Below are 25,344 nucleotides of genomic sequence, written 5' to 3'. Positions count from 1 at the left end.
GTAAACAAGATGGCGGCGGGGGGTGAGTGTCCAGGCCAGGCCGGGCTGTGTCCCCTGGCCAGGGAATCCTTTCAAGGCACCCTCTGCTCCCGTTCCGGGGGACAGCACTGCAAAAGAACGCGGAGGGTGAAGCCGTGAGGGCTCTGGGCGTTCTGGGCCGTCGGTTTTTGGCAGCACCCCAGGCCAGACCCGTTCCTGTGGCTCCCCTCTCGCACGCACAATGAGGAATCAAGGGATTTCTACCCAAAAAGTCTCCCTGCTGTGGCAGACCAGCAATCCTGCTCACAGGTGTTTGTGCTTTCAGGTGCAGCTCACGCTGACGTGGAGCTCGTGTCCTCTCTGGCAGAAAAAATCTCCCTGTTGGAACAAAAAGTAGAGAAACAGGCACAAGAAATCCAGCTGAAGGTAAAAGTCAGCCTCTTGCTGAGCCTGCCGTGTCCCCTGCCACAGGAGTTCCACCTCCCAGACCCTGTGTGGGCTCAGTTAATCTGTGTTAATTACCCAAAGGAGCCCTTTACAAAGCAGCAGAGCAGTGGGATCAGGGATTGGGGTGGCAGAGGGGACATTCCCTGCTGGGACTCCTTGCAGCAGTGGCTCTCAGCCCCCTGGCACTAACAGCAGCAGCTCTTTGGCTTCAGAATTTAATTTTTTTCCTCCTGTTGTGGTGATGCATCTCCCCTTCTGTTTTCTGAAGCAGCAGCTGCTCACACAGCAGAGCCATCCTGGAGCAGCCCTCTCTGACTGGAATAAATACCCTTTAAAATCTAAAATAAATATCCTTTAAAATCTAAAATAAATATCCTTTAAAATCTTAGAATAAATACCTTTTTTTTTGTTTGGGTTTTTTTTAAGAAGCGGCTGCAGTGGTTTGGTTTCTAGCTCAGCCCTTCCCTGCTGCTCTGAGCAGGAGCACCCAGCACACCCAGAGGGAGGGTGGGAGCTGGGTCACCACTCCTGGAGCTCTGTATTTATCCCAGCCCTCACCTGGGCCTCATTAAGGTGTTTGTGGGGTGATTCAGCCCTTTGGCCTGGCCTGGGTGGGGTGAGAGGAGCTGACTGTGCCAGCTGAGGGCAGAACTGACCCAGGACTGGCCCAGGACTGACCCAGGCCATTGCTCTGCCCCTCCAGGACAGGAGGATCGCTGAGCTCGAGGAGAAGATAAGGAATCTTCAGGAAGAGGAAGAGGAAGGTAAAAATTGTTCTACCTGTGGGAGAAGGTAGAAACTGTTCCAGCTGTGGAGAGCTGCGGGGCTCAGCTGGGCACAGCTGGATCCCGAATCCTGGATCCTGCCCTTGGCTCCAGCAGCCTCCCTGCTGAGGGCACACACAGAGGGGCAGAGCTGCTCTCTGTGGCTGCTGCTCTGGTGTCAAACATCATTTCCTGACCCGTTTCTGGCTTTCCATGGGTGTGAACCAACCGCAGGCAGCCCAGGGTTCAAACAGCTGGAGAGCAGCTCCTCACAGCTGGGAGACACCAAAACCCCACTGGGAGCCCCCAGAGCATCCCAGGCCAGCCTGGCTCTGAATCGAGGCCAGTTTCAGTGAGTTTCACTGGAGGGTTTTACCTGGGCCCAGCAGCTTTCCAGCCCCACACACGTTTCCTGCAGGGCCCCCGTGGGCCGGGCTGTGCTGTGCTCTCCATTTCCTGAGCTCTGAACCCAAACGGGGCTGTGAAACCACAGCCACGTGCTCTGCCAGGCAGCCAGGACCCGGCTGCAGGGACTCTGCTCCTCCTGGAATCCTTGATTCCCACCCAGTGCTGCCAACAGCACCTCTCACACCAGCTCCCACTGCTGGGAAGGGGGAAAGTTTGACCAGAAGGTCTCACAGATATCTGTGCTTGGCAGAAAGATTTTTACATGTGGAGTCTGGTGAAGGGATAGAGATGGAAGCAAGTTTTGATAGAGAAGAAAAGAATTGCTGAGCCAGTCTTACTGGATAACCAAGGAGGCAAAGGGTGTGTTAGTTAGAAGGGGTTTCATGGATAAACCCACCCCAAACAGGAAGATGTTTTTACCAAGCAAAAAGATTCCACAGACAAACAAGGCAGCAAATGTTGCAGGTAGAAAAAAGGTCTCAGAATTTTCCACTGCAAGAAAACTGAAAAACATCTAGCTTAAACTGCAATGTACTGACTTTTAGTGATTGGAGAACAGTAACATGAATATGGTAATTATAGGAGTTATGATAGGCTATAGATAACAGTTAAGGCATAGATTGGTTCTGATGTATTGAGATGCTCAGCAAAGAAAAGTACAGGATGCATTGTGACCAAAACCAAAGTAAATAATGCATTGTAACCAAAAAAAAAGTATAGAATGCATTGTAACAAAAAGAAAAGTATAGAATGCATTGTAACCAAAAGAAAAGTATAGAATGCACTGTAACCAAAACCAAAGGGTCTCCAGGCCTGCCTGCAGCTGGAGCTGACAGCTGCGGGCACAGCTCTGTTGCTCATGGACTGCTGTGACCTCTTGGATGGAATAAACTGCATTTTCAGTCTGTCAGCAGCACTGTCAGGCCCTGCAGGGCGGATTCTGTCCCCTCCAGCCCCTGTGTGCCAGGGTGGGAGCTCTCTGAGCACAGGGGACCCTCACAGGAACAGCAGCTTTTCTCCTGCAGGTGCTCCCGACCCGGCCAGCGCGGAGGAACTGGAGCTGAGGTGCCTTGAGCTGCAGAGCCAGGTCTGGGAGATGGAGGTGAGGCTGCTGTGCCTGCCCTGAGCCAGCCCTGCTCTGCTTTGGGGTCACTGCAGCCCCAGTGTGGCCTGTGCCAAGCTGCCCCCTGGTCCTCACAGCCCTTGGGGTCACTGCAGCCCCACTTTGGCCTGTGCCAAGCTGCCCCTTTGGTCCTCACAGCCCTTTGGTCACTGCAGCCCCACTTTGGCCTGTGCCAAGCTGCCCCTTGGGTCACTGCAGCCCCAGCGTGGCCTGTGCCAAGCTGCCCCTTTGGTCCTCACAGCCCTTCCCCTCTGAAAAGGAGGAGCAGGAGGAGGATTTAAACACACAAACACCTGTGCCTCCTTCACCTGTGAGCTCCATTCTGATTCCCAGGGCTGTGGGGATGCCCAGCTCCTGCAGCCTTGGGAGGTTCCTCTGGCACTGCAAATCCTCCCTGCTCCTTTTCCCTGTGTTGATAAAACCGCTCCGTCTGTCTGTCTGTCTGTCTGCCAGGGCCAGGAGCCCCAGGACAATGCTGTCCCACCTCTCCCAGCCACATCCGAGCCCTCCCGGGCTCCCTTTCCCGGTCCTGAGCCCCGGCTCTGCTCCCGCAGCGGTTCCTGAGCGATTACGGCCTGGTGTGGGTCGGAGAGGAGCCGGGAGCGGCCCGGGACGGAGCGGAGCTGCCCGCAGGGAGCCTCTGCAGGCCGGGTGAGGCGCAGCCCTGCCGGCCGGAGCTGCCAGCACAGATGGGGCACGAACACCAAACCCTCTGGGGGATCTGGGGGCCAGGATCTCCCCGTCACAGGGAGCACACACAGGGAGCTCAGCAGAAGGTTTAATTTCGTATTCCTGTGTTCTGTGCGCCCATTCTGGGGGAAGAGCAGAGAGCCTGATGGCTCAGGAGGCCTCAGAGCAGCTGCTTCCTGCAGAATTCACAGCCCCTGCACATTTGAGGCCCCGCTGCTCTGATGGCATTGGCACAGAGTGGGTGTGGAGCAGGATCAGGTGCTTTGTGTACACAGGAGAGCCTGCTCCATCAGGGAGTATTGTTTGCCTTTCCTCCCTGCCACATGTGAGGTTTGATTGGGGCCTGGCTCTGCTCTCTGGGGCCCAGCAGCTTTGGCACTGCCTCCTTAGGTAGAGAAAAAACAGAAAATTATTTGTACTGTAGAGCCAGTGCTGCTTCCTAACCACCATGGAAATATCAGACCAGAGCTTCCCTTAAATGCAGGAGGGGAGAGAAGAGGGAGAGCAGCAGGAACAGTTTTGGTTTCAGCTCACTGACCTGTTTCACATCATCCTTTCGCAACTCGTACAAAAAGCAGAACAAGCAAGGACTTCAACTCAGCCAAGCCCTTTCCTCTCATTTCCTCTTCTGACTTCTTTCCTGTGCCCCATGACAGCCCTCAAAGCCCCAGACAAACATCCTGGCAGAGCCCCTGCCCTGCTGCAGGCAGCTGCCCCTGGCACCTGCTCTGCACCTGATCCAATCTGCTGAATCCAGCTGGGGCAGCTCCTGATCCTGCACGGGGACAGCACAGCACAGCTGGGAGGGTCAGGGAGCCCAGGGTGGGCTGCAGGAGATGCTCAGGAGCTGCAGCTCCAGCTCTGCATCCCTGCCCCTGTGCTCCAGCACACACCCCGGGGCCCTGGCTGCAGCACATCCTGCAGGGGCGTGAAGGGCAGCCCAGCAGTGTCAGGGCTCAATCACAGCTCAGATTCTCACAGGTAAATAAATGTGCTGCCACCAGCCCTAACTCCGCTCCCCGTGCCGCAGGTGAGGCCACTCTTTGCCAGCAGCAGCAGGTTGATTTTGATTTGATCCTGGAGCACATCAGGGACCTGAACTCGCTGGTGGGCGAGGGCAGCGCGCAGGTGGAGCAGACGGCGCGGGGGGCTCGGCTGCGGCGGGCAGAGCCCCTGCCCCTGACCCTGTACCGGGATGGCATCACCGTGGGGCAGCACGGAGCCTTCCGGCCCTACCAGCACCCCAGCACGCAGGTATACAATATTTTATACATCATAAAATGATAAATCAAGCCTTCTGGAACACGGAGTCAGATCCTCGTCCCTTCCCTCATCCTCGGACCCCTGTGAACACCGTCACAGCTGGCAGGGGTCCGAGGATGAGGGAAGGGGTGAGGATCTGACTCCATGTTTCAGAAGGCTTGATTTATTATTTTATCATATATATTACATTAAAACTATACTAAAATAAAGGATTTCATCAGAAGGCTGGATAAGAATAGAAAAAGAAAGAATGATAACAAAAGCTTGTGGCTCGGACAGAGTCTAATCTAGCTGGGCTGTGATTGGCCATTAATTAGAAACAACCACATGAGACCAATCACAGATGCACCTGTTGCATTCCACAGCAGCAGATAACCATTGTTTACGTTTTGTTCCTGAGGCCTCCCAGCTTCTGAGGAGGGAAAATCCCAAGGAAAGGATTTTTCAGACAATCTCATGGCTCCACAGTGCCTGTAAAGCCTCTCGTGTCCTGTGCAGCAATTTCTGCAGATGGAAATGCCATGTCTGTGCTGCAGACCTTTCTGCACGGCCACAGCAGCACGGACAGGAGCTGCCCAGCAGGGCTGAGGTGTGAGCAGGAGCTCTCGTGTTGTTTCAGCAATGCCTGCAGGACATCCTGGACGGTTATTTCCCCTCGGAGCTGCAGCCACGCTACCCCGACGGGGTCCCCTTGCAGGCAAGTGCCATTGTAGAGGAGGGGCTGAGGTTTGTGGGGCCGTGCAGGTGTGTCTGGCACCCCGGGCACCTGCAGCAGCCGTTACAGGAAACGTTTCAGCATCAGGGTTCAAGGGTTCCTGTGCCCCGGTGAAGCTGCCCTGGAACGAGGCCTCTGAGAGCATGGCAGGCTCTGTGAGACAAGCAGCACATGCAGGAAATGAAGGGCTGTGTCACAAAAAGGAGGGGGGAAAAAAGTTCTCAGAAGTTGCCCTGGAAGAGCTCGTAACGTGAGATTGAACAAGAACCTTCTAAAGGGGATGTCGTGAGTTTGTTTTGCCACAGTTTAAATGGATTTGGCCACCTGAGGTTCTCTTGGGCCCCAGTTTTTGATGTCTCAGAAATGGCAAAGAGCCAAAGCCGCATTTGCAGGCAGGGAGCCTCGGAGGACTGCAATGTAGGTCTGGGAGTGCCCCTGCAATGTCAGCAGGCACAGCCAGAGGCTGGACTGTGCTGTGCCACGAGAAACCAGGGCACAGCTGCTGAGCAGGACAGGGTCGGGCCAGCTGGGAGCTCTGGGGGTGAGGAATCCCATGGAAATGGGACTGTGCAGAGCTCTGGGGGTGAGGAATGCCATGGAAATGGGACTGTGCAGAGCTCTGGGGGTGAGGAATGCCATGGAAATGGGACTGTGCAGAGCTCTGGGACTGAGGAATGCCATGGAAATGGGACTGTGCAGAGCTCTGGGGGTGAGGAATCCCATGGAAGGGATTGTGCAGAGCTCTGGGAGTGAGGAATGCCATGGAAGGGATTGTGCAGAGCTCTGGGGGTGAGGAATCGCATGGAAAGGGATTGTGCAGAGCTCTGGGGGTGAGGAATCCCATGGAAAGGGATTGTGCAGAGCTCTGGGGCTGGGTTCCCTATGCAGCCCTGGTTTGGGGTTCACAGCTGCTGCCTGGCATTGCTGTGCTTTGCTGGGCTCAGACGCAGCAAGAGGAGCTTGTACAACACCCAGATTTGCTTACAGGTCACTGACAGGAGGGATGTGGTGTTCCAGAAGCCAGACCTCGCAGGGAGCTTTCCTGGCCTTGGCCACGTGGTGGGGACTGCAGAATCCAACAGAACGCAGGAAACATCCAAGATCCCAGGTAAAACCTTAAACCTGCCTCAAAAATGCTGCTCAATCTTGAGGAGGAGCATTCTTAAACCTTACCAGGTGGTAGGAGGGGAATGTGAGGGTCTCAACCCTTCTGTGAGCCAGCAGCACACACAGGATCCTCTCAGCATTAATCCTGCTCAGGAATGAGACGTGACAAGTAATGAAATAATAGAAATTCAGCAGGTTTCCAAACCCAAATCTGCCCCGTGCCTTTCTGCAAGGCCAAGCTTCCTTCCAGCTTGACCACATGAAAGGGTGCTGAGGTAACCCTGCAGGCCCGGGGGGAGCTGCCTGCAAACACTGCCCCTTTCAACAAGTCATTCCAAAAATGAAGATATCGTCAAGGCGCATTTACCGTAACTGCACCCAGCACGGGACGGTTTCTCTTCAGACTTTCACAGCACAATATGGGACATCAAAGGCCACAGATTCCTCATTTGGCTTCTAGACACTTGCAGTCTGTGTAAGCAATCTCTGACAGGGCTGGCAGGTCAGAAATCAGTGGGGCTGTGGGTGCATCACTGAATGACCCAGCACAGGTATCCCTCATGAGAAACAGCTGCCTGCTTCCTACAGCTGTGCTTGAGGATAAAGCTAAATATCCCCTTTACCCAAGCAGCAAAATAAAGAATTGTCCCAGCAGAAAGGAATGGACACCTACAAATTCACCCTCATAAGGTAAAAATTCACTTTTACAGACTTTTTTTCACCTGTCTCTTTTCACAGACAAGGTGAATAAAGTCTGTAAAAACGGTGACAGCCCCAGTTTTTCCCAGCAGAGGTGCCTGCCTGCTGAGCACCCCAGCTGTGCACAGGTCTCACTGTTGATGCTCACAATCAGACATTCAGTGGGGCACAAAGTGGGGCAGCTTCAGGGAGGAGCCCAAGAGCTGCTCTGGGCCTGGCTGGGGTGCCAAGAGCTCTCCCTGTCGGCTGCTGCTCTCTCCTTTCACCAAATCTGCCTCTTCTGGAGGAAAAAACCTTTGTCACAAAGCTCACACATGGAAATATCTCCCCTTTGCTCCCTAGGTCCCAAATGCTCCCGGGAGCAGGATCCCAACGAGGTTTCCCAGCCCCTGAAGCACAGAGGGAGCGTGGGCAGCGCCCAAGGAGCAGCTCCACAGGTGCAGTGAGCTCCCCAGACACGCCAGGAGAGAGCAGGGTGATGCTCTGGGCTCAGCGCCCTGCACAGCACCCACAGCCCCTCCCCGGGCCTCTCCCAGCCCCCTGGAACCTGCAGGGCTCACGCTCACCTGCTCTGGCTGCAGGGCTCTGATGGGCGGCAGAGCAGCGAGGAAATCCTGCTGGAAACACCTGGGCTGGCTGCCCTGGACAGGGACAGGTACAGCCCCCCACCCTTCAGCATCTCCTCTTCCTCCTGTTTCAGCACTGCAGGTTTAGTTCAGTTGAGGAATGGACTTTCCCCTTTTAGACCTTAGAAATAGTGAGACAAAAGGCCGAGTTTGGTCCTTTGGGAAAACCGCTGAATTTTTAATGGCAAACATGCCACATTTTACATCTCTAACAAAAAGCTTCTGTTGTTCAAAATGTCACTTATTAATGTGAAAGTTTTCCCAACAGCAAGCCAAGGCCTAAGAGTTTGTAACCATTGAAGGAGCTCTTTGCAGTCCTAGTAAATGGAGAAACTGGTGATGAGAGGTCTCACTAACAGCACTTTTCCACTCAGTTTTCTGGCAAGCCAAGACCCAAATAACTAATGAAAATAAACCCCAAGCAGATTATTTTTAATCAAAGAAGTAGGGCAGAGTACTTACCAGACAGCCCTGGTTTAAAATGAAAAAAGCTAAAAAAGGCCCATAAATAACCCTCCCCAAGGCACCTCCAGCAGTTTGGGCACTGGGTTGGTGTGGGTGCCCCTGGTCGGACGGGGCCTCATTCACCTCAAGGACATTGCCAAGCACCAAACTGCCGTGCCCTGGTCGGGCCGTGGAGGCTGTTGCTGCTGAGAGGAGCTCTCCCCGGGGCTGACAGGGCTCTGTGACCGCAGGGTGAGGGCAGCAGAGCAGGCTGGAGCCCCCGAGCTCTGCAGGCTGCGCGTCAGGTCCGAGAGCGGGGAGCAGACGTACGAGCTGAGGATGCTGCTCACGGACACCATTGGGGACCTGCGCCAGCTGCTCGCCCACCTCAGGTAGCCCAGCCCTCCCTCCCACCCTGCCTGACCCTGCAGGGCCCCAGGAAGGGGTTCCTGAGGTCCTGGAGCCTCAAACATGAGCTGGGGCACGGCCCCGTGCCCACCCGGCACTCTCCAGCGCTCTGAGAAGCTCAGAGCATTTCATAGCCACCTTTGCCACACAGCAACAAACTTCTGTACTCCTCAAATTGCCATCAATCCAGGCCCAGTGCTGCCTTTGCCTCGTCCCAGCACTCACCAGGCTGGTGCCACCCTTCCCAGGGTGCTGGAGGCTGAGCTGCAGCCTGACCTGGCTCAGCCAGCTGTGTCCCAAACATGCAGCGCTGCACAGGGGCTCCCTGAGCCTGCTGGGGACAGCTCCAGGTGCCCGAGGGACCCCTCTGCTGTCCCCACTCCTGCTGCAGGCCTGGCCTGGTGTGAGCCCAGGCTGAGCTCAGTGCTGGTGGCATGCAGGAGCCTCCTTCCTCCCCACTGCAGCTGCACTTTGGGCTGCAAACCCCTTTTCTGCTCTTGCATAACCACAGCTGGATCGGTCAGAACCTTGGGGAATGCCGTGAGTAGGAGGAGATTGTGCTGTTCTTTCCTAGGGGTGGGAACTCGGACTATGAGATCCTGAGCACCTTTCCCCAGCGGGTGTACACGGACAGCTCCAGGAGCCTGCAGGAGTGCGGGCTGGTGCCCCGGGCCTCGCTGCTGCTCCGCAGGAGAGCCCCCTCCCCGGGGCAGGGCAGGGGGCTGCAGCCAGCCTAGGAGCTGCTCTGCGCCAGAGGCAGCTGCTCTCACCTTACCCGGCTGGCAAGAGGGAGAGGTTTCCTTTCCAGATTCAGTTTCACCGTGCTGGACAGGGAGCAGAGCTGGGTGGGAGCAGCCGTTTGGCCGCTCCCTGTGGCAGAGGGGCCAGGCCAGCCCTGCTGCCCCACGGTGGCTGCTGTTCCCCAGCGCAGGGACACCTCCAGCAGCTCACCTGCGCCTGGCTCCTCCTCTCTGTGCAGGTTACACGGGCTGAGCCCTGCCCTGGAGCCTGCCAGCCTCCCCCCAGCCCTGGGCAGCGCTCAGGGATGGGAACAGCAGCATGGCCACGCAGCCAGGGCAGTTTGCATTCTGCACTCGGCTCCCTGCAGATCTCACCTGCACGGACAGCAGGGGACACTCAGGCTCAGAGCCACGGCCTGTGCTGGAGCTAAACCTGAAGGCCTTGAGTTGCTGCCTGGCTGGGGCCGAGCCAGGCTCAGCTGGGAGATCCTGCTGCTGCTGCTGGGCTTCCTGTACGTGCACAGCTCCTTCCCTTGGACAGCCCCCAGCTGCAGGGCCCGGCTCCAGCCTGCCTGCAGGCACCCGCCCTCCTCCTCCTCCTCCTCCTGCAACAGGACACCGTGTCACCGGGAGCAGCAGAACCCCTCTCTGCCCAGCCCTGAACAAAGCATCTTCCTCCCTGGCCGTGGGCTGGGGCTGCGCTTTTCCCTTTCCCTTTCCCCAGCACATTCTTCCCATTCCAGCTGTGACAAGCTCTCACTTGACTCGCAGCTGACAGCACTCCCACTCATGTGGGGCAGGGCTGCTGGCAGGTTCCTCTTCACACAGACCCAGCCCTCAGCAAAGGCTCCCAATAAAACCCTTTATTCCAGCAATTTCCACTTCCTTCGGATTTCTGAGGCATGGTTGGAAGCCCAGAGCTCTTCCCAGAGCCCTCTGAGCAGAGCTACACAAGTCAAACACAGGAAGCAAACCAGCAGCTTCCCCAGCTCCCTGTGAGCACTGACTCAACGCACCGAGCTCTCCCTTCCCACCTGGAGCAGACTCAGGAGCAGCTGTTTCCCCTGCCCCTCTGTGTCCCAATCTTTGTGCCAATGTTTGTTTTTCCCTGCCACGTCTGGCTGAGGCTGTCCCTGCCCCGGGCAGAGGGGAGGAATGCTCTGGTACCTGTCCCTGCTGCGCCGTAGGACATTCCCACACGTCCTGGGAGCCTCTGATTAGCAGCAGCAAGCTAAGGTGTTAAGGTCTTTGTGTCAGGCTGCAGCAGCAGGCACAACCCACTCAGCTGGAAATGACTCACAATCCTTAGGTAGGGCGGTGTTTAACCTGTAGCCAAAACAAAACTGAATTTAAAAGAAAGGCAAGAGCGGCGCCGTGAAAGGTCCAGTAACATTTAATAGCATCTCGGAAGACAACACTGGTTATAAACTTGCTTTTTGGCAGGAAAACAAAATGCACTTGGTCCAGGATCGCAAACAAGCCAACACGAAGAGGAAAAGATGGGACAGCTGGAGCATCAGCTGTTGTGGGGCAGCCCTGAGCCATGAATGCTCACCAGGGAGCTGCTCGGGGTGGAGGGCGGCCAGAGCAGCACGGATCCCACTGCCAGCCCCACCCATTCCCCAGGCAGCCTGCAGCCCCAGCCCCACCGTGCTGGGCAATCACACCCAATTCTGTGCAGTACTTTTGCATTAAATTAAGACAAAAAAGAAAAAAAAAACCAAAAAAACCAACACCAAAAAAACCCACCCTTACTTAGTTGCCATAATCTCTGCAGTTGAGATGAAGAGGAGGGAAAAAGACAAAAAAAAAAAAAAAAAAAAGGAAGTGAGGCAGCAGAATTTACAATTTTAACAGCAACTGGGAGAAGTGGGAAGTCCCGTGCAGCCCTAAGCCCCTCCCTGGCGAGGCAGAGGAGGGGGCTGAAGGCCAGCATCACCTCACACAGCCCCAGAGGCTTTGCTGTTTACAGAGGCACTGGAAGCTGCCGTGAGCCAGGCCCAGCTCTGCTCACAGCCCGAGCGGCGAGCGGCGCTTTCTTTGGATCCCTCTGAGACGAGGCCGGGGTCAGCAGGAGGGACTCGAGGCAGCTGCAATGAGGAGTTTTGGTCGAGGGTGTTTCCCTGGGCTGGGATGCAGGTGGAGGTGCCAGGACAGCGCTGACAGGTGAGGGTGGTGGGAGATGAGGGCGCTCAGGAATGCAGGTAGAGTCCGGGCCGGGAGGGGAAGCGGGGCTCAGGCCAACTTGAGGAACTCCTGCAGAGTGTTTTGCTCCACAGCTTCCACGAAGAGCTCGTAATCCTGCGGGGAAACGCCACAGGGTCACTCCCGAGGCAGGAGGGGCCCTGAGCCCACGGCACAATCTGCTCCACAGCCCTGGCACAGCCGCTTGTGCCAAGGATGACGGGACAAAGCAGGCACAGCCCCACTGCCACCCAAACCCCCCGCCCGGGTCCCTTTTTTCCCGAGACAAACAGCCGTGCTGGTCCCTGCACCTCACAATAAATAATTTACAGGGCATCCTGAAGGTGTGCAGCACATCCAGGACAGGACAGCACCCACCCCCAGCCCCGGCGTGGAGCACAGCCTCACCCCGCAGTACTGGTCCCCGTTGACGATCTGGGGCGGGATGGCTTTGGGGTTGCCTGCCTTGGCCCTCATCTCCTCCCGGAGAGCGTTGTCCTGGGAGATGTCCACCAGCTCGTACTTGATGTTCTTGCCGTCCAGGATTCGGGTTACCTCGCTCTGTTGGGATTTGATCTGGAAGCCGGGTGGGAGAGGAGCGGGTTACGGGGGATGGAGCGGAGCCCCGAGGGCGGGTGGGCACACACCCAGCGGGGCCCGGGCTGTGTGGGGCAGCCAGCACGGAGCGCTGCCTCTGGGGACGGATGGGGCCGGTGCAGGGCAGAGGGGACAGCGAGGATGGGGCGGGGGGGCTCCGCTGCAGCCCTGCCCGGTGCCCGGTGCCCCGCCCGGTGCTCACCTCCCGGGAGCCGGTCACCGACGTGCTGTAGACCTTGAGGGTGCTCATGGTGCGATCGCGGCCGCTCCCAGCGCCAGCCCGGCCAGGGGAGCAGCGAGGGAGGGAGGGAGGGACGGAGGAGGATGGACGGAGGGAGGGATGGAGGGAGGGAGGAGCGGCAGCCCCGCCGCCGCCCGGCCGGCATGTGACTGCGGCGGCCAATGGGGCCGGCGGCACCGGGCATGCGAACTCGGCGGGGCCGGCCCCGGACACCGCCCCAGCGGCACCGGGAACGGCCGGCACCGGGAACGGCCGGCACCGGGAACCACCGACACCGCCCCAGCGGCACCGGGAACGGCCGGCACCGGGAACGGCCGGCACCGCCCCAGCGGCACCGGGAACGGCCGGCACCGCCCCAGCAGCACCGGCAACGGCCGGCACCGCTCCAGCAGCACCGGGGAGCCACCGGCACCAGCCCGACAGACACCGGGCGCCACCGGGCACCGCTCCCACCGGGCACCGCGGAGCCAGCGGCCCCGAGCCATCGCTCGCACCGGCAGCGGCCCCGGAGCTCCTCTGTCCCTCCCTCCCTCGCTCCCCAGGCAGGACGGCCTCGCACGATGGGGCAGAGCAGCTTTATTTGATACTCCAAATACCCGATACAAACAAGCGCCCAGACAGAGGATGGGACAAAGACACCGAGCCCAACGGGACCGGGCACGACACCGGGGGACACGCGTGGGATGAGGAAGGGGGGACAGGGAGGGAACACCGTCCTGGGGTGTTCTGCAGCCCAGGATTTCCCCTGCAGCAGCAGCAGACAGCACAGCATCACCCTCAGGGCCAGAGGGGCTCAGCTGAGCAGGAGGATGAGGAGAGGACATGTGCCCATGGAGGGGACACAGGACAGCCCAGCTGCTGGGACAGAGCCAGGCGGTTCCAGCCACAATAATCCCATCTCAGAATCACCTCGGCAGGGGCAGAGGGCACAGCTGTGCCCTCACAGCACACCCAAAGCCAAGGGGAGAAGGAGATGGAGCCCAAGCCCCCTGAGAAGCTGCAGGAGCCAGCAGAGCTCCCAGCAGTCAGGACAAACAGAACAGCTTCAAAAACAGCCCTGGAAATGTGTTTTGCTCAGTACACAGCACCAGCAGCCTGGGGACGGACACAGCCAGGAACACAACACCCAGGGACAGCAGGACAGACAGACAGACACGGCTGTGTGCTCCCTGTGTAGGACAAACCAACCAGTCCCCCATGGTGGCCAAACACCGAGAACAAAACAGATTTGGTCTTAAAATTGTAACACAAAAGAACAATACAAGCATTTCTGCCAAACCCAGGGCTCACAGCCCAAGAGCAGCCAAACACCACAAGTGCCAGCAGGACTTTCCCTGTCACAGCTTGGGCATCTTGCTCTTAAGATGAAAACCCAAGTTCCACCCTCAGACTCAGTAAAGCTGTCCCTGGGGGTAGGGAGGGTGGTGGGACAGTGAGACTGATCCCTCAGGGACTCATTCAGAAATGCCATCACTTGCAGAGGAGCAGGGAAGGAGGGACAGGGCTGGGACAAGGCTCAAGTGGCCACAGCTGGCAGAAGGGCTCCCTGTGCCACCCCTCCACATCAGGAGCAGTATGGCAGGGGTGTCCCCAGGGCACAGAGGCTCTGGCAGGGCCCACAGACACTTGGGGCTCCCCAGGATGGTTTGATGGCTCTAAAAGGCAGTGAGAGGGAAGAGCAGCCCCTCACCTGCCAGGGGATGCATTAGGCACGGAGCAGAGTGGGGGCAGAGGGTTCTTCCAGCCCATTAAGGCACTTCAGCACCGATCCACTGGCTCTGCAGTCTGGATCACAGCCCACTCCCAGTGCTGATGCAGGGGGACAACAGGCTTAAGGCTTCTGGGGTAACAGTGCCCAGGGGGAGCAGCTCCAGAGTCTTTTAGTGTTGCTTTAGTCCTCAGCTCGTGCTGGCTGCTGAATGGCTGCATTACCCGAGGAGAGCAGGTCCTGCTCCATCAGCCCAAGGCAGCAGCACCTCGATGTAAATGCCAGCAGTGGAACTGGCACAGCTGCCTGCCCGTGGAACCCAGATATCCCACAAACACCCTGACAAGCCTCTGGTCCCACAGGACCTGCACAGGGAGGTTATCAGCGAGACCAGGGCGTACATTTCCTTTCAGCCACCATTTTAACTGTCACACTTGCATGTTCAGCATTTGACATGCCTGCAAGGCAAGTCAGAATCCATCTCCCAGCATCAGAGGCCATGGCAGCTGCAGCAAACACAGCATAAAACACATCCCACAAGATCAAAGCTAGTGCAAAGCCTGACACTGGAGCCCTGAATTATCCCAGTCAGCAGCTGAACACTTCTGGCCACAAACCCCCCGATTCCCCACAGATCAGATAAGTCTTGTACCCAAGCAGAGGGATGGTAAAGTGCTGAATAGTTTAGGGTTGTAGGAGCACAAGACTCCTGAGAGGTTCAAGTCTTCATTCCCTGTCTTACTTTGGGAGTGCTCTTCACTGGGTGATGCAGTTGTCTCCCATGTCCTGAGCGTATCTGTCAGATATTGCAGTCCTCAAGTCCTCCACCTCTTTGTGAAGCTCTTTTACCTGCACCAGCTTCTTGGCCAGTCCGTCAGGGCTCAGCAGGTCATCCTTCTCCCTCACAGGGTACTGCACAGCTGTGGGGTCACAGAAGGGAGGAGTTTCCTCACACGCAGTTCTCAGCAAGGATCGCACACGTTTGCAAATCAGCCAGAAAAACCAACTCACATTTGCAAAAGAGGTTGTAATAACTGAATGCTAAGTAGAACATGCACCTTTGAAGCAAGCCGAGCACAGAAAGAGCATTCAGAAGCCCAGAAAGAGCACTTTCCATGCTCTGTGTGAGTTGTTTCATTCTGCCACAGCACGGACAGAAGGGTTTGCTCTGCCATCGAAAGGAAGGGTACTCACAGTGAATGCCCAGGAGCAGGGAGAGGTTGGGGTCCTTGCCCTGAGCCCTCTGGGTGACGATGCTGTAGACAGACTGTAAGTCCTGCAGGCAGCTGGCCAGCTCCCCGTGCAGCTCCTGGGCCAGGCGGGCAGCGTCAGCAGGCAGGGGCTGCGCCGCCAGCTGCGCCTGCCGCAGCTGCTCCTGCAGTGTCAGGTTCTTCTCTATCAGCTCCTGGTTCTGCACGGACAGCTGGACACACGGACAGGGCACGTCAGGGGGCGCCCGGGGCAGCACTGGATGCTGGAGGCAGCTGCTGTGTCAGGGGAGCATGGGGCAGGGGCTGCAGGGCATGCAGCCCTCCGGGCCATGGCCAGAGCAGCGAGCGTCACTGCCACAGGGGAAGCGAAGCTGCACTGTCCCTGCCAGCCAGAGCAGTAAAAGCTTCCAGGAGCTGGTGCACCTTGCCAAGAGGGCTGGGAGGGAGCTCTGACCCCGGGGCTGTGCTTGGGCTCCTGTTCTGCTGCCCCCAGCTGGCAAACTCGGCCTCCTCCATCCCATCCCCATCGATTCCCGAGGCACCACCTGCTGTTTCTGCTTCCCAGCAGGGCACAGCTCCCTTCTCAGCCCTGACAGGACAAGGACTAGCAGGAGAGACTGAGCTGCTGACTAAATTCAGGGCCTTGCTCAGAGACAATCCATTGTTCACTCAAACCCCCCCTGACCTCTTTCACGGCAGCCCGGAGCTGCTGCAGAGCATTTTCCCTCCTCACTGCCTCCTCTCTCAGAGCTTGGCTTGTCCCCTCCTCCTGGGCCACCTGTTCTTCCAGGTTCTGCAACAGACCATGCAAACACAGTAAGTAACTCATTTCACAGCATATTGTCAAGTTTAGGGTCCCTCCCCATCACCTCTCACCTTGACTTGCAAGGATAACTGCTCCATCTTCTTCTGCTTTTTGTCCACAATCTGGAATTAAAAGCAGAGGCATCAGAAGTGGCCACCCAGATCCAGAAATACCACCAGGAATTCTCCTTCAGTAGGACAGCATCTCCTCTCCTCTTTCCTGTCCATTTACTGCTCTAATCACAGATGCTCTTAGGAGTGCACTTGGATAAAAGGCACCATTAGATTTATGAGCTTAAACCAGACGTTGTATTCTTGTGGCTTTCCTCTCCCCTCTTCTGCATTCTGCAGCTTCTCCCCAGCATTTCTGAAGAAGTGTGTGGTTATCACATCAAGAACAGCTTTTGGCACCCTGCAGTCTGCAATTCCAGGAACTGCTGCTTTAGTCTGTCTTTAAAAGCCCCCAATTTCCTCTGAGTGCCTGGTGTGACTCAGCGGAAGGAAAAACGTGTGATTCCTGCCTGGGACAGCCCCTTACCTTCCTGAGGCAGTCACACTCCTTCTTCAGAGAGTCATGCTCCATTTTCTGCCTCTCCCCATCCTGGCCAGGGGCTCCTCTCTCTGCATTCTTTGCATACTGCTGCAGCTTGTCCTGCAAGCTGCAATGAGCAGAACCACGGGGGAAAAAACAGTTTTAGTTACGATCCCTCCCTTACTTAGAGAAGGGAAATTAATTTCATATCAAATATCAGCATTGCCCTGTTTGCATCCCAGTCCCCCACCTGCCAGGGCTCTCCTCATGCAGCAACTCCTGCAGTGCCAGGGTGAAGCTGATACCTGTGCACAGTGGACAGGAGCTCCCTCTCCTTGTGCTTTTGGGTTTCCAGCTGCAGCTCTTGCTCCCTGAAAGCAGCCTGGACGTCTCCAAGCTCTGTTTCCAGTGTCAGCACTGTTTCCTGCAGGGCAGTGGTCTTCAGTTCAGATTCCTTCAGCTGCAACAAAAGAGGAGTAGATGTAACTATGGAAAAGCCACCTGAGCAAGTAAGTGAAGAGCCAGCATTGCAGCTCAGAGGAAGTTTTACCTTCTGACTCTGTTTCTGGTGGTCCTCAAGGGTGGGGAGATCAGCCAGGTATCGTTCCAGGGTCTCAATTCTCTGCTGTCTCTCTCTGTTTTGTTCAGATTCCTTCTGGCACTTCTTTTTAAGGTTATTAATGTGTTTGTCTCTTCCCTTTACCTGCAGGGACAGTTACAGACAAGTTTATTTAATTTCTTATTTATTCTTCAGTCTTCTGTAAGCCCACTCATTTAGGTTTTTGCATGCCACATAATGCCAAAATACAAGATCCCCTTCACTCGTTTCTGCTCATTGAGAGAAAGACAGGATTTTTTTTTGGTTAAAAGAGGAGGCACTGAAATGCTTCTAACTGCAGGAGGAGAGGCTTTTGCTTGTAAACCATAGTCTACAACAAGATGAGAAAATACCTGTAATTACAGAATGCCACAGAAAAGGATCACCTCAGCACTACAGTGACAAGAAAACACACTCCCATCTCCAGAGCAACAAGATCATACCCTTTCTTCCTGTTTCTTTAGCTCCTCTGCATGTTTCTGCACCGTTTCCTTCAGGGACTCCCGGCCCCGCTTCACATCCAGCTCTGCAGCAGCCAGCTTCCTCTCCAGCTCAATGTTCTCCTTGCTGAGGCTCTCGGTCTTCTCTGTGAACTGTGCTCGCAGGAAGGTGTTCTCCCTCTGCAGCTCCTGCAGGCACAGACAGCCCCTGAATTTCGGGGTTACAAACTGCCCCAGGGCTGTGTGCTCGTCCTGCCCAGTCCCCAAACATCCCTCAGCCCATCTCAAACAGCTCCTGCATCACCAGCACAGCTTTAATCCAACCAAAGGGACACAGAGGTGATGGTGGCTCCACACAAGGGATAATTTATAATCTGACCGTGCACAGTCCTGCTCAGCCAACACCTCAGCAGCACTCTGGGCCGTGGCATTCAGCACCTGTTTGTCCCTGGCACCTGCTGTACCTGCATCCTCAGCATGTAGAGGTCTCCATAGGATGCTGGGCAGCCCAGCAGGGCGCTGTGCACCTGCAGCTCACTCTCACGGACCTTCTGCTCCAGCTGGGAAATGTGCTGCCTCTGTCTGCAACAAAACAGGCAATTCACTGCTCCCAAACATAGAGAGCAGCAGCACAGCACAAACAGAGCCAGCACAGCACTGTGCTCCACTCGGCGACAGGCAGAGCACAAACACAACGCTGCCACTCAGGGCTCACCTGCAGAGAAATAAACACTTTAACCGTTTTTACAATTATTATTAACTTTTCTTCCCTTCAAAAACCTTACCCCAGCCATGATTACTGGTAAAACACACAAGCCTTGCACATTTTGGAGGATCCAGCTAGACTCTGGAGCTTAGGAGGGGAATGAACAGACAACGGATGACTCGAAATAAGGAAGGAAAAGTATTTACAGTCCAGATGTTGAAGGTACTTTTCATTAGGACTTGTGCACCACTAGCCTTAGATAAGAGAAAGGTTGTTTGCCAGCCCAAAGTCACAAACCCCAAATTTAAAGTCTCAAAGTCCTTAAGCAAAAAAGTCTCAAATTTAAGGTCTCAAAGTCCTTAAGCAAAAGAGGCAGTTATTTTGACATTCCAGATAATCATGACGTGAACAGAAATCTTTATCCCTTATAAAACACAGAAAACCATAACTAAAATTAGTTTATTTGAGCCCTTCAGGATCATTGTCCTAATTTCAAGAAGGAGAGAAGAGCTCAGGTTGTTTTCTGAGATTCTTATATTGTTCTTTGCAACAAAACAAGATCAGTTGGGCAAAAGGGACTCTTTTGTCCAGAAATGAGCCTTCCTTGGTACTTTCCAAATGGAACTGGACTGGACTCTTTGAACCACATGTCAGCATGAAAGCCTCACCTGTCAATGAGGAGCTCCTTCTCCTTAAGCAGGTTTTCATTGGAGTTCAGGATATTGATCCACTGGGCTGGGTCAGGTGCAGGCAGGGATGGGGAACACAGAGAGGAATGGGGGCAGGTGCCTCCATTCTGTAACTGCAAGAGGAGACAAAACAAGGAGGGAGAGGTCTGTGCCCCACAGGGGTAATTGCAACACTGCTGCAGCTATTTTGCACACTGTGTGCTCATCTGCATGCCAGGGCAGGGCTATTTCAGTCTCTGTTGATGTCCAAGAACAAGAAAGTTTGCCCAAGCACAAGTGGAGATTAACAAATAATTTTAGATCACTGTCCTAGCTCGCTGGAAACAATTTGTCTCCGTTAGGGTACAGCTGGTGGGAGGTAGTAAACAAACTGTTTCCACCTAGTAAACTGCAGCGAGTTTCATGCATTTTTTTCAAAAAAAAGTCATTCTTAACCCTAGCTACAGAACAAAGCCATTCTAGACACTGCTTAAAACCTCTTGGCATGCTTTTTCTTCCCAGTTTCTATCAGACAGGGCATTTCAGTTCCTGATCTGGCAGGTGGAGCAGGCTGTAACACAATCCAGGGCTGCTCTGCACCCGCAGCGTGTCAAACGATACCTGTGACACCACAAGCTGTAAAAACAGACCCTCGGGAGACTCCTGCTGTCACTCAGGGAGCAGCAGCAGACATTTTCCCCCCGCCTCCTTAGTCTGGGACAACAGCTCCTCACTACAGAGACAGGAAAGGTTTCAAACTCACACAGCCACAGCCGCCTACCTGCATCTGCTCCACCTGCAGCCGCACCTTGTCCAGCTGCTGTTTCCAGGCACTGAGCTCGCAGATTCCCTGGTGGGAGTGCAGGGTGCAGCCTTCCTGCAGCCAGGCTCGGCCTGGGGGAGCTGCCACGGGTTTGGAATAGAAGCTGTTGGCCTGGAGTCCCGCTGGCATCGCCCTGCTCCCGCTGGGCCACGGCTCGCAGGTTCCATTGGCCCCCGGCGCCCGTTTGCTCTCCGGCAGCACCTTGTAATGGTCCTTCCCTGCCTCGGAGCTGGGGCTGAGCTGCTGGCACCTGTGCAGGGGCTCGGTGCACAGGCTGTCCGTGAGCAGGGACTGGTTCAGGGTCTGCTCCACGGCAGGGGTGTCGAACTTCCAGGCTCCCTCGGTGGCGGCGGGAGGCCAGGCGTGCTCGCAGCCCCCGTCCCCCGAGGCCCTGCACAGGCGCAGCAGCTCCCTGGGGGGCACCTGCGAGGCCTTCCCGGCGCTCAGCTCCCCGTTCCTGGCCAGCCCCGGCCCGGCAGGCTGCGCAGAGCCCTGGTCCCCTGCAGGGCACAGCTTGGAGGGCGAGGCACCCAGCGTGGAAGGCATAACGTGGGCTGTTGGAATGGTCACCTGGGTTTTGATGGGGTGGAATGAGGAGCCGCTACTGGAGTTGCAGAAGTCTGGGGGCAGAAGAAGAGTGATACTCTAATTACAGTCCTGAAAATACAATCCTCCAGTCAGCTTTCCAAAATGATGGTAAAACCAGCTCCTTTCCCACTGAAAGCAGCGGCAGCATGACTCAGGCACACCTGAGCTCCCCCTCACTACAAGTTTCAGGAGCCTGCTCACCTGTTCCTACCACCACGGGAAGAATCCGAGTTTAATCCATATTTTTAACACTGATTCAGGATTATACTAGAGTAGATTATCTTCCTCTAGGTTTAGAAATCAAGTCCTTGGTACTGAATAAAAAGGCTGAAACTTACATGTCTGAACACTGAGCCCGCGATCCCGCTCTGCCCGTCCCACAGCTCAGCGACTCCAAAGGGTGAGCAGAGCTAACAGGAGCCTTCCCCGAGCCCATGATGAGCCTGCAGCATTGCTGACCCGAGGATCTGACCTTCCAGCTCCTGCAGGACACCTCGGCAGAGCCCGTCCCAGAGCAGGGCAATGGCTCTCACCTACGGCCACAGGAAGTGAGGCAGAGCCCCTGTCCTGCCAGCGGGGCACCAAACCTGGCTGCGGGCAACTCAGGGTTATTCTTAGCAGCTCTCAGATTTCAATACAGCAACAGCGAGGGCTGAGAAAGGCAAACAGCAAAGTGTCTGTTCCCACTCCTGTCCCGAGACATTCTGTGTCAGAGGAACTCCAGGTCTGTCCCAGGAACACACTCCTGATTTCCTCATGGCTTTGGCCCAAGGCCCATCCCCATGTGATGCTCCAGACAGTCACCCTCACACCTGTTTGTGCCCTCCAAGCACTGCTACAACAATGAACAAACACTACAATTTGAATACAGCCCAAATCAGGCTGTGCAAAGACCAAAACCCTGCTAAAGGAAATGGCAGGAAGCACAGGGAAGTGAAATATTGACAACTGTCACAATAAAGGCACTCAATCCTTTCATCACAAATGAGAAAATGTCTCAGCACAGCCTGGACTCCAGAGATCACCATGCTGCTGGGCAGCTGCAAGCACATTCACCTTGGCACAGGGAAGGGACAGCACCATTTCCTTTTGCAGCCCCTAAATTTATCCCCTGGTGTCACTGTCAGGCACCCGAGGTCCCTGAGCAGCACATCACGTGGGGGTGCTGCAACCAGCTCCCAGAGTGTGCTCGGGGTCCTCACAACAACATTTCTGACTAATGTCCTGAGCTCAGCGTGCCCCAGCAGCGGCCAGGCCTGCGGGTCACCCTCGGCTGTGACAGAGCCCAGCAGGGTCATTCCCCAAAGGAAATCATCTCCCCTGCCCGCAGCTGCCAAACGGTGTTTGATCATCCTCAGAGAGGCCTGATGGAGCACTTCAATGTGTGCTCGTGTAGTATTTCCAGCAATAATTCCAACAGCCAGACCTAAAGCCCCCGTTTCACTAGCACGTTACTGACATCTACAATCTCCATAATCATTCCAAATCTCATTCCAAAGGCTCCCTGAAACACAGGGATGTGTGAAGTGTTTGAAGGAACACCACAAAGTCCCTCATTACTGAAAAGACAATCAATGAAGGTTAAAGTAACAGGTGGAAAGGATTGCTGGGACCAGAAATTTCACAGAGCGCGCCTCAGCTGGAGGCCAGGCTGCAGAGCTCTCAGCTCTAACACTGCAGAGCCAAACACAAAGGCACAAGTTATTTCCTTAAAACACAAATTATTCCCTTAAAAAAAAAAATTAAATCACTCAACAGACTTGCTGATAAATCTGTCACTGGACAAAAAGAACCAGCAAGCCACCAAGGTGGCTTTTGGTCCGTTAAAGCCCTGCAGTGAGACAATAACCAAGCTCAGGGACACAGTGAGTGCAACACAGCCCTCGCCTGGGTTGGGAACAGCTGCAGCACTGTGCCAGGCTGTGCCCCAGGTGCCCCTGTGCCCCTCACCCTCGGTGCTGTCCGAGCAGGAGGTGCCAATGCCCCCGTCCCTGCTCTCGGCCACGCTGGGACAGCGGCTCAGGGACCTCAGGGACACCATGGCTGCCTTCCACTCACTCTCCAGGGACTGGCTCTTCTGGCAGCTGCTGGGGTCTGCAGAGACAAAAACACAGATATTCACCCTTTAATTAAGCCATATATAGTTACTAGTGCCTCCAAACCCCAAGCACTCCTTGCTTTGCTCCCTGAGTTCCTGTTAAAAAAATATCATTTGCTAAAGGAAACATCAGGAAGCACAGGGAAGTGAAATAATATCAACGGGAGACTGAAAAACAACCTTGGTAAGGAAGTCAGAGTGCAGAAGCTGTAAATTATATTCCCATTGATTAGTTTGGTCATGTTACAGCCAGCTGGTGCTCTGACCAAAAGGAGCAGCACAGCAGAAACGGGCAAGTTAAAGAGATATTTTTGCATTAACTCTAAAAAACTCTCCCCTATCAGCTTAAGGGAGAAATTCCTTACCAAATGACTGCTGAAAAAGAAGGCAAGGGCAGAAAATGAGATTTTTTTTTTTTTTGAACAAAAAGCTTCTGGTAGAGAATCTTCTGAGGGCCATGTGTTTCCTCAGAGAAAGTGAAACGGGATCTGACAGCAGCAGGGCTTTGCAGAAAGGACTGTCCTTACCCAGTGGGTTCCTCTGCAGCAGCCTCAGGTCTGGATCTTTCTCAGGAGCAGCCATCTTATCTACCTAGAGAGCTGGATAAACGAAGAAAAACCTTATTTTGAGTGAGTATAAACCACACCCCGTTCCCACTAACCAACACAGCAGCTACTCATCAGAATAGCACAGCATTTGGTATTTAACATCTAGTTTTCCCCTGCAGCAACACTTAAAAAAAAAAGCAAAATAAACCCTTGTAGGTTTTCTTTATGCCTGTTTGCACCATTCTCCAGGTACTCAGCAGCACCTTCCAGCTGTTATCTGCGTCTACAGAGATTAAAAATTTCTCTTTAAAAGTCTCAACTCTCAACCAGATCATTTCTGCCCTCTGTAGAGGTCACTGAGCAACTACATGAGGAAAGAAGTCCTTCAAAATTCAGCCTTTCTGCGGCATGAATGGCAATCCTTATCTGCCCAGAGTTTTGGGTTAATTTATCCATTTCCCTGAGTGCTTCAGTCAGTCAATTTCCTGTCTCTGGTAATGCAAGTGCAATTTACAAATTACACACTGGAAATTCAAGGCCTCTACAAACCCATACTCAATCCTCACTCAGCAGCTGTTACAGATCTTTGTTAAACTCATTCAAAGAGCTCAGATAAGAAATTAATTCCTAGAAAATATTAATGTACACAGATGTTACAAGCTAACAGAAACATTAGGAATACAACAGGATAACGAACCAGAAACAGCATTTTACTCAGCAAAGAAACGAAACGCTTCTGCATCAATGCAGCGCTCATTATGGTTAATTTAGGTGTGGTTAATTTAGGCAGAAATAATTTCAGGTCAATTCTGACGGGCTGGAGGTCCCGGTCCGTGAGGGTCGGGTGGGGAGGGGCAGACCCTGAGGAGCCCTGGGGGATCTGGGGGCTCAGCACCCGATCGGGAGGCGGCGGGGAGGGGGGGCGGTGTCGGTACCCCGGTCCCTGAGGGGGAGAGCGGGGCCCGGTAGCTGAGGGGCGGCCACGAGGAGCGGACACACTGGTCCCGGACGGGCGGGAGGGTGCGGGGCGCGGTGCCGGTGTGGCAGCGGCGCTGCCGGTGCCCGGTGGCGGCGCCGGTACCGTGTGGGCGCGGCTCAGGGCCGGTACCGATACCGGGCTCTGTCCCTCACCTGCCGCCGCCGCCGCCGCTCCCGCCACCCCCGCGCGCCGCGACCGTTACCTCCGCCGGGAGGGGCGTGGCACAGCGCGGGGGCGTGGCTTCCTGGTGTATCAGCCAATTGAATATTCTGACCACGCCCCCAGTGGTGCCTCATTGGCTCGTCTGAACGCTGGCCCCGCCCCCGACGCGAAGGGCTGTGGCTGGGGAAGAGTGGCCGCGGGCGGCACCCGTAGGGCGGGCGCTCAGTCCAGGGAAATGGAAATGGAAATAAATGGGAATGGGGGGTCGGGGGCGCCTCTGGATCTCCTGCCAGGGGAGCGACAGGACAGGAGCAAACCGCCTCAGGCTGCAGCAGGGGAGGGTGCGGTTGGATGTCAGGAGGCATTTCTCCATGGAAAAGGTGGTCAGGCACTGGCACAGCCTGCCCGGGGCAGTGGTTGAGTCACCGTCCCCGGGAGTGTTCAGAAACACGCGGATGTGGCGCTTGGTTTAGCGGTGAACGCGGCAATGCCAGGTTTACAGCTGGACGCGATGGTCCCGGAGGTCTCTTCCAGCCAAAACAATTCCGTGATTTGATGGTTTCAGCGCCAAAAAAACCAATTCCATGATTTGATGGTTTCAGCGCCAAGAAAAACCACGGCAGGACCATGCCCTGTCCACACGTTTATTTACAGCAGCAGAGCCCATGGCCGGGCCGGCTGGCAGCGCCACAGCGGGCGCTCAAAATCCCCTCCTTGCCGACTGCAGGCAAGGAAAAATTAAGACTGTCACTTAAAATAAAGGAATTAGATGGACCCGGTGGGGGCTGAGCCTTCCAGGACGCGTTCAGGCCCCCCAGCACGGAGCACCCACCGCGCTGGGCAGCGAGCCAGGGCAGGGCCGGTGGGTGCCAGGGCCGGTGGGTGCCAGGGCCGTGGGTGCCAGGGCCGGTGCGTGTCAGGGCCGGTGCGTGTCAGGGCTCGGCCGCCTCTCCGTGCTGCTGCCCCGCACCGCCCTGGCCCCGCTGCCCTGCCCAGCCCAGGGCCGTGGGTGCCAGGGCCGGTGGGTGCCAGGGCCGTGGGTGC

The 25,344-nt window shown here is 55.6% G+C and overlaps 3 protein-coding genes across 3 annotated transcripts; 1 reads left to right on the top strand and 2 right to left on the bottom strand.

Annotated features, from left to right (window-relative positions):
- Window positions 1–10,746, top strand: UBXN11 (UBX domain protein 11). The gene is made up of 12 exons (XM_058040229.1): window positions 1–22; window positions 305–405; window positions 1,130–1,190; window positions 2,624–2,700; window positions 3,276–3,372; window positions 4,442–4,665; window positions 5,294–5,371; window positions 6,377–6,497; window positions 7,538–7,632; window positions 7,777–7,850; window positions 8,517–8,657; window positions 9,248–10,746. The coding sequence occupies exons 1-12, from the start codon at window positions 10–12 to the stop codon at window positions 9,408–9,410; spliced, it is 1,245 nt and encodes a 414-aa protein (XP_057896212.1). The 5' UTR covers window positions 1–9; the 3' UTR covers window positions 9,411–10,746.
- A 42-nt stretch (window positions 10,747–10,788) lies between these two features.
- On the bottom strand, window positions 10,789–12,525 carry SH3BGRL3 (SH3 domain binding glutamate rich protein like 3). The gene is made up of 3 exons (XM_058040228.1): window positions 12,397–12,525; window positions 12,006–12,173; window positions 10,789–11,714 (listed from the first exon to the last, which is right to left on the bottom strand). The coding sequence occupies exons 1-3, from the start codon at window positions 12,442–12,444 to the stop codon at window positions 11,649–11,651; spliced, it is 282 nt and encodes a 93-aa protein (XP_057896211.1). The 5' UTR covers window positions 12,445–12,525; the 3' UTR covers window positions 10,789–11,648.
- Window positions 12,526–14,012: 1,487 nt separating this feature from the next.
- On the bottom strand, window positions 14,013–24,306 carry CEP85 (centrosomal protein 85). The gene is made up of 14 exons (XM_058040178.1): window positions 24,291–24,306; window positions 23,139–23,210; window positions 22,464–22,607; window positions 19,884–20,545; window positions 19,103–19,236; window positions 18,193–18,310; window positions 17,732–17,917; window positions 17,241–17,393; window positions 16,996–17,150; window positions 16,697–16,817; window positions 16,231–16,281; window positions 16,040–16,147; window positions 15,338–15,566; window positions 14,013–15,063 (listed from the first exon to the last, which is right to left on the bottom strand). The coding sequence occupies exons 2-14, from the start codon at window positions 23,191–23,193 to the stop codon at window positions 14,900–14,902; spliced, it is 2,280 nt and encodes a 759-aa protein (XP_057896161.1). The 5' UTR covers window positions 23,194–23,210; window positions 24,291–24,306; the 3' UTR covers window positions 14,013–14,899.
- Window positions 24,307–25,344: the final 1,038 nt, after the last annotated feature.

This window comes from Melospiza georgiana, chromosome 24 (assembly GCF_028018845.1).
Source record: "Melospiza georgiana isolate bMelGeo1 chromosome 24, bMelGeo1.pri, whole genome shotgun sequence".
Lineage (NCBI taxonomy): Eukaryota > Metazoa > Chordata > Aves > Passeriformes > Passerellidae > Melospiza > Melospiza georgiana.
This window is presented reverse-complemented; position numbering and strand designations above follow the sequence as displayed.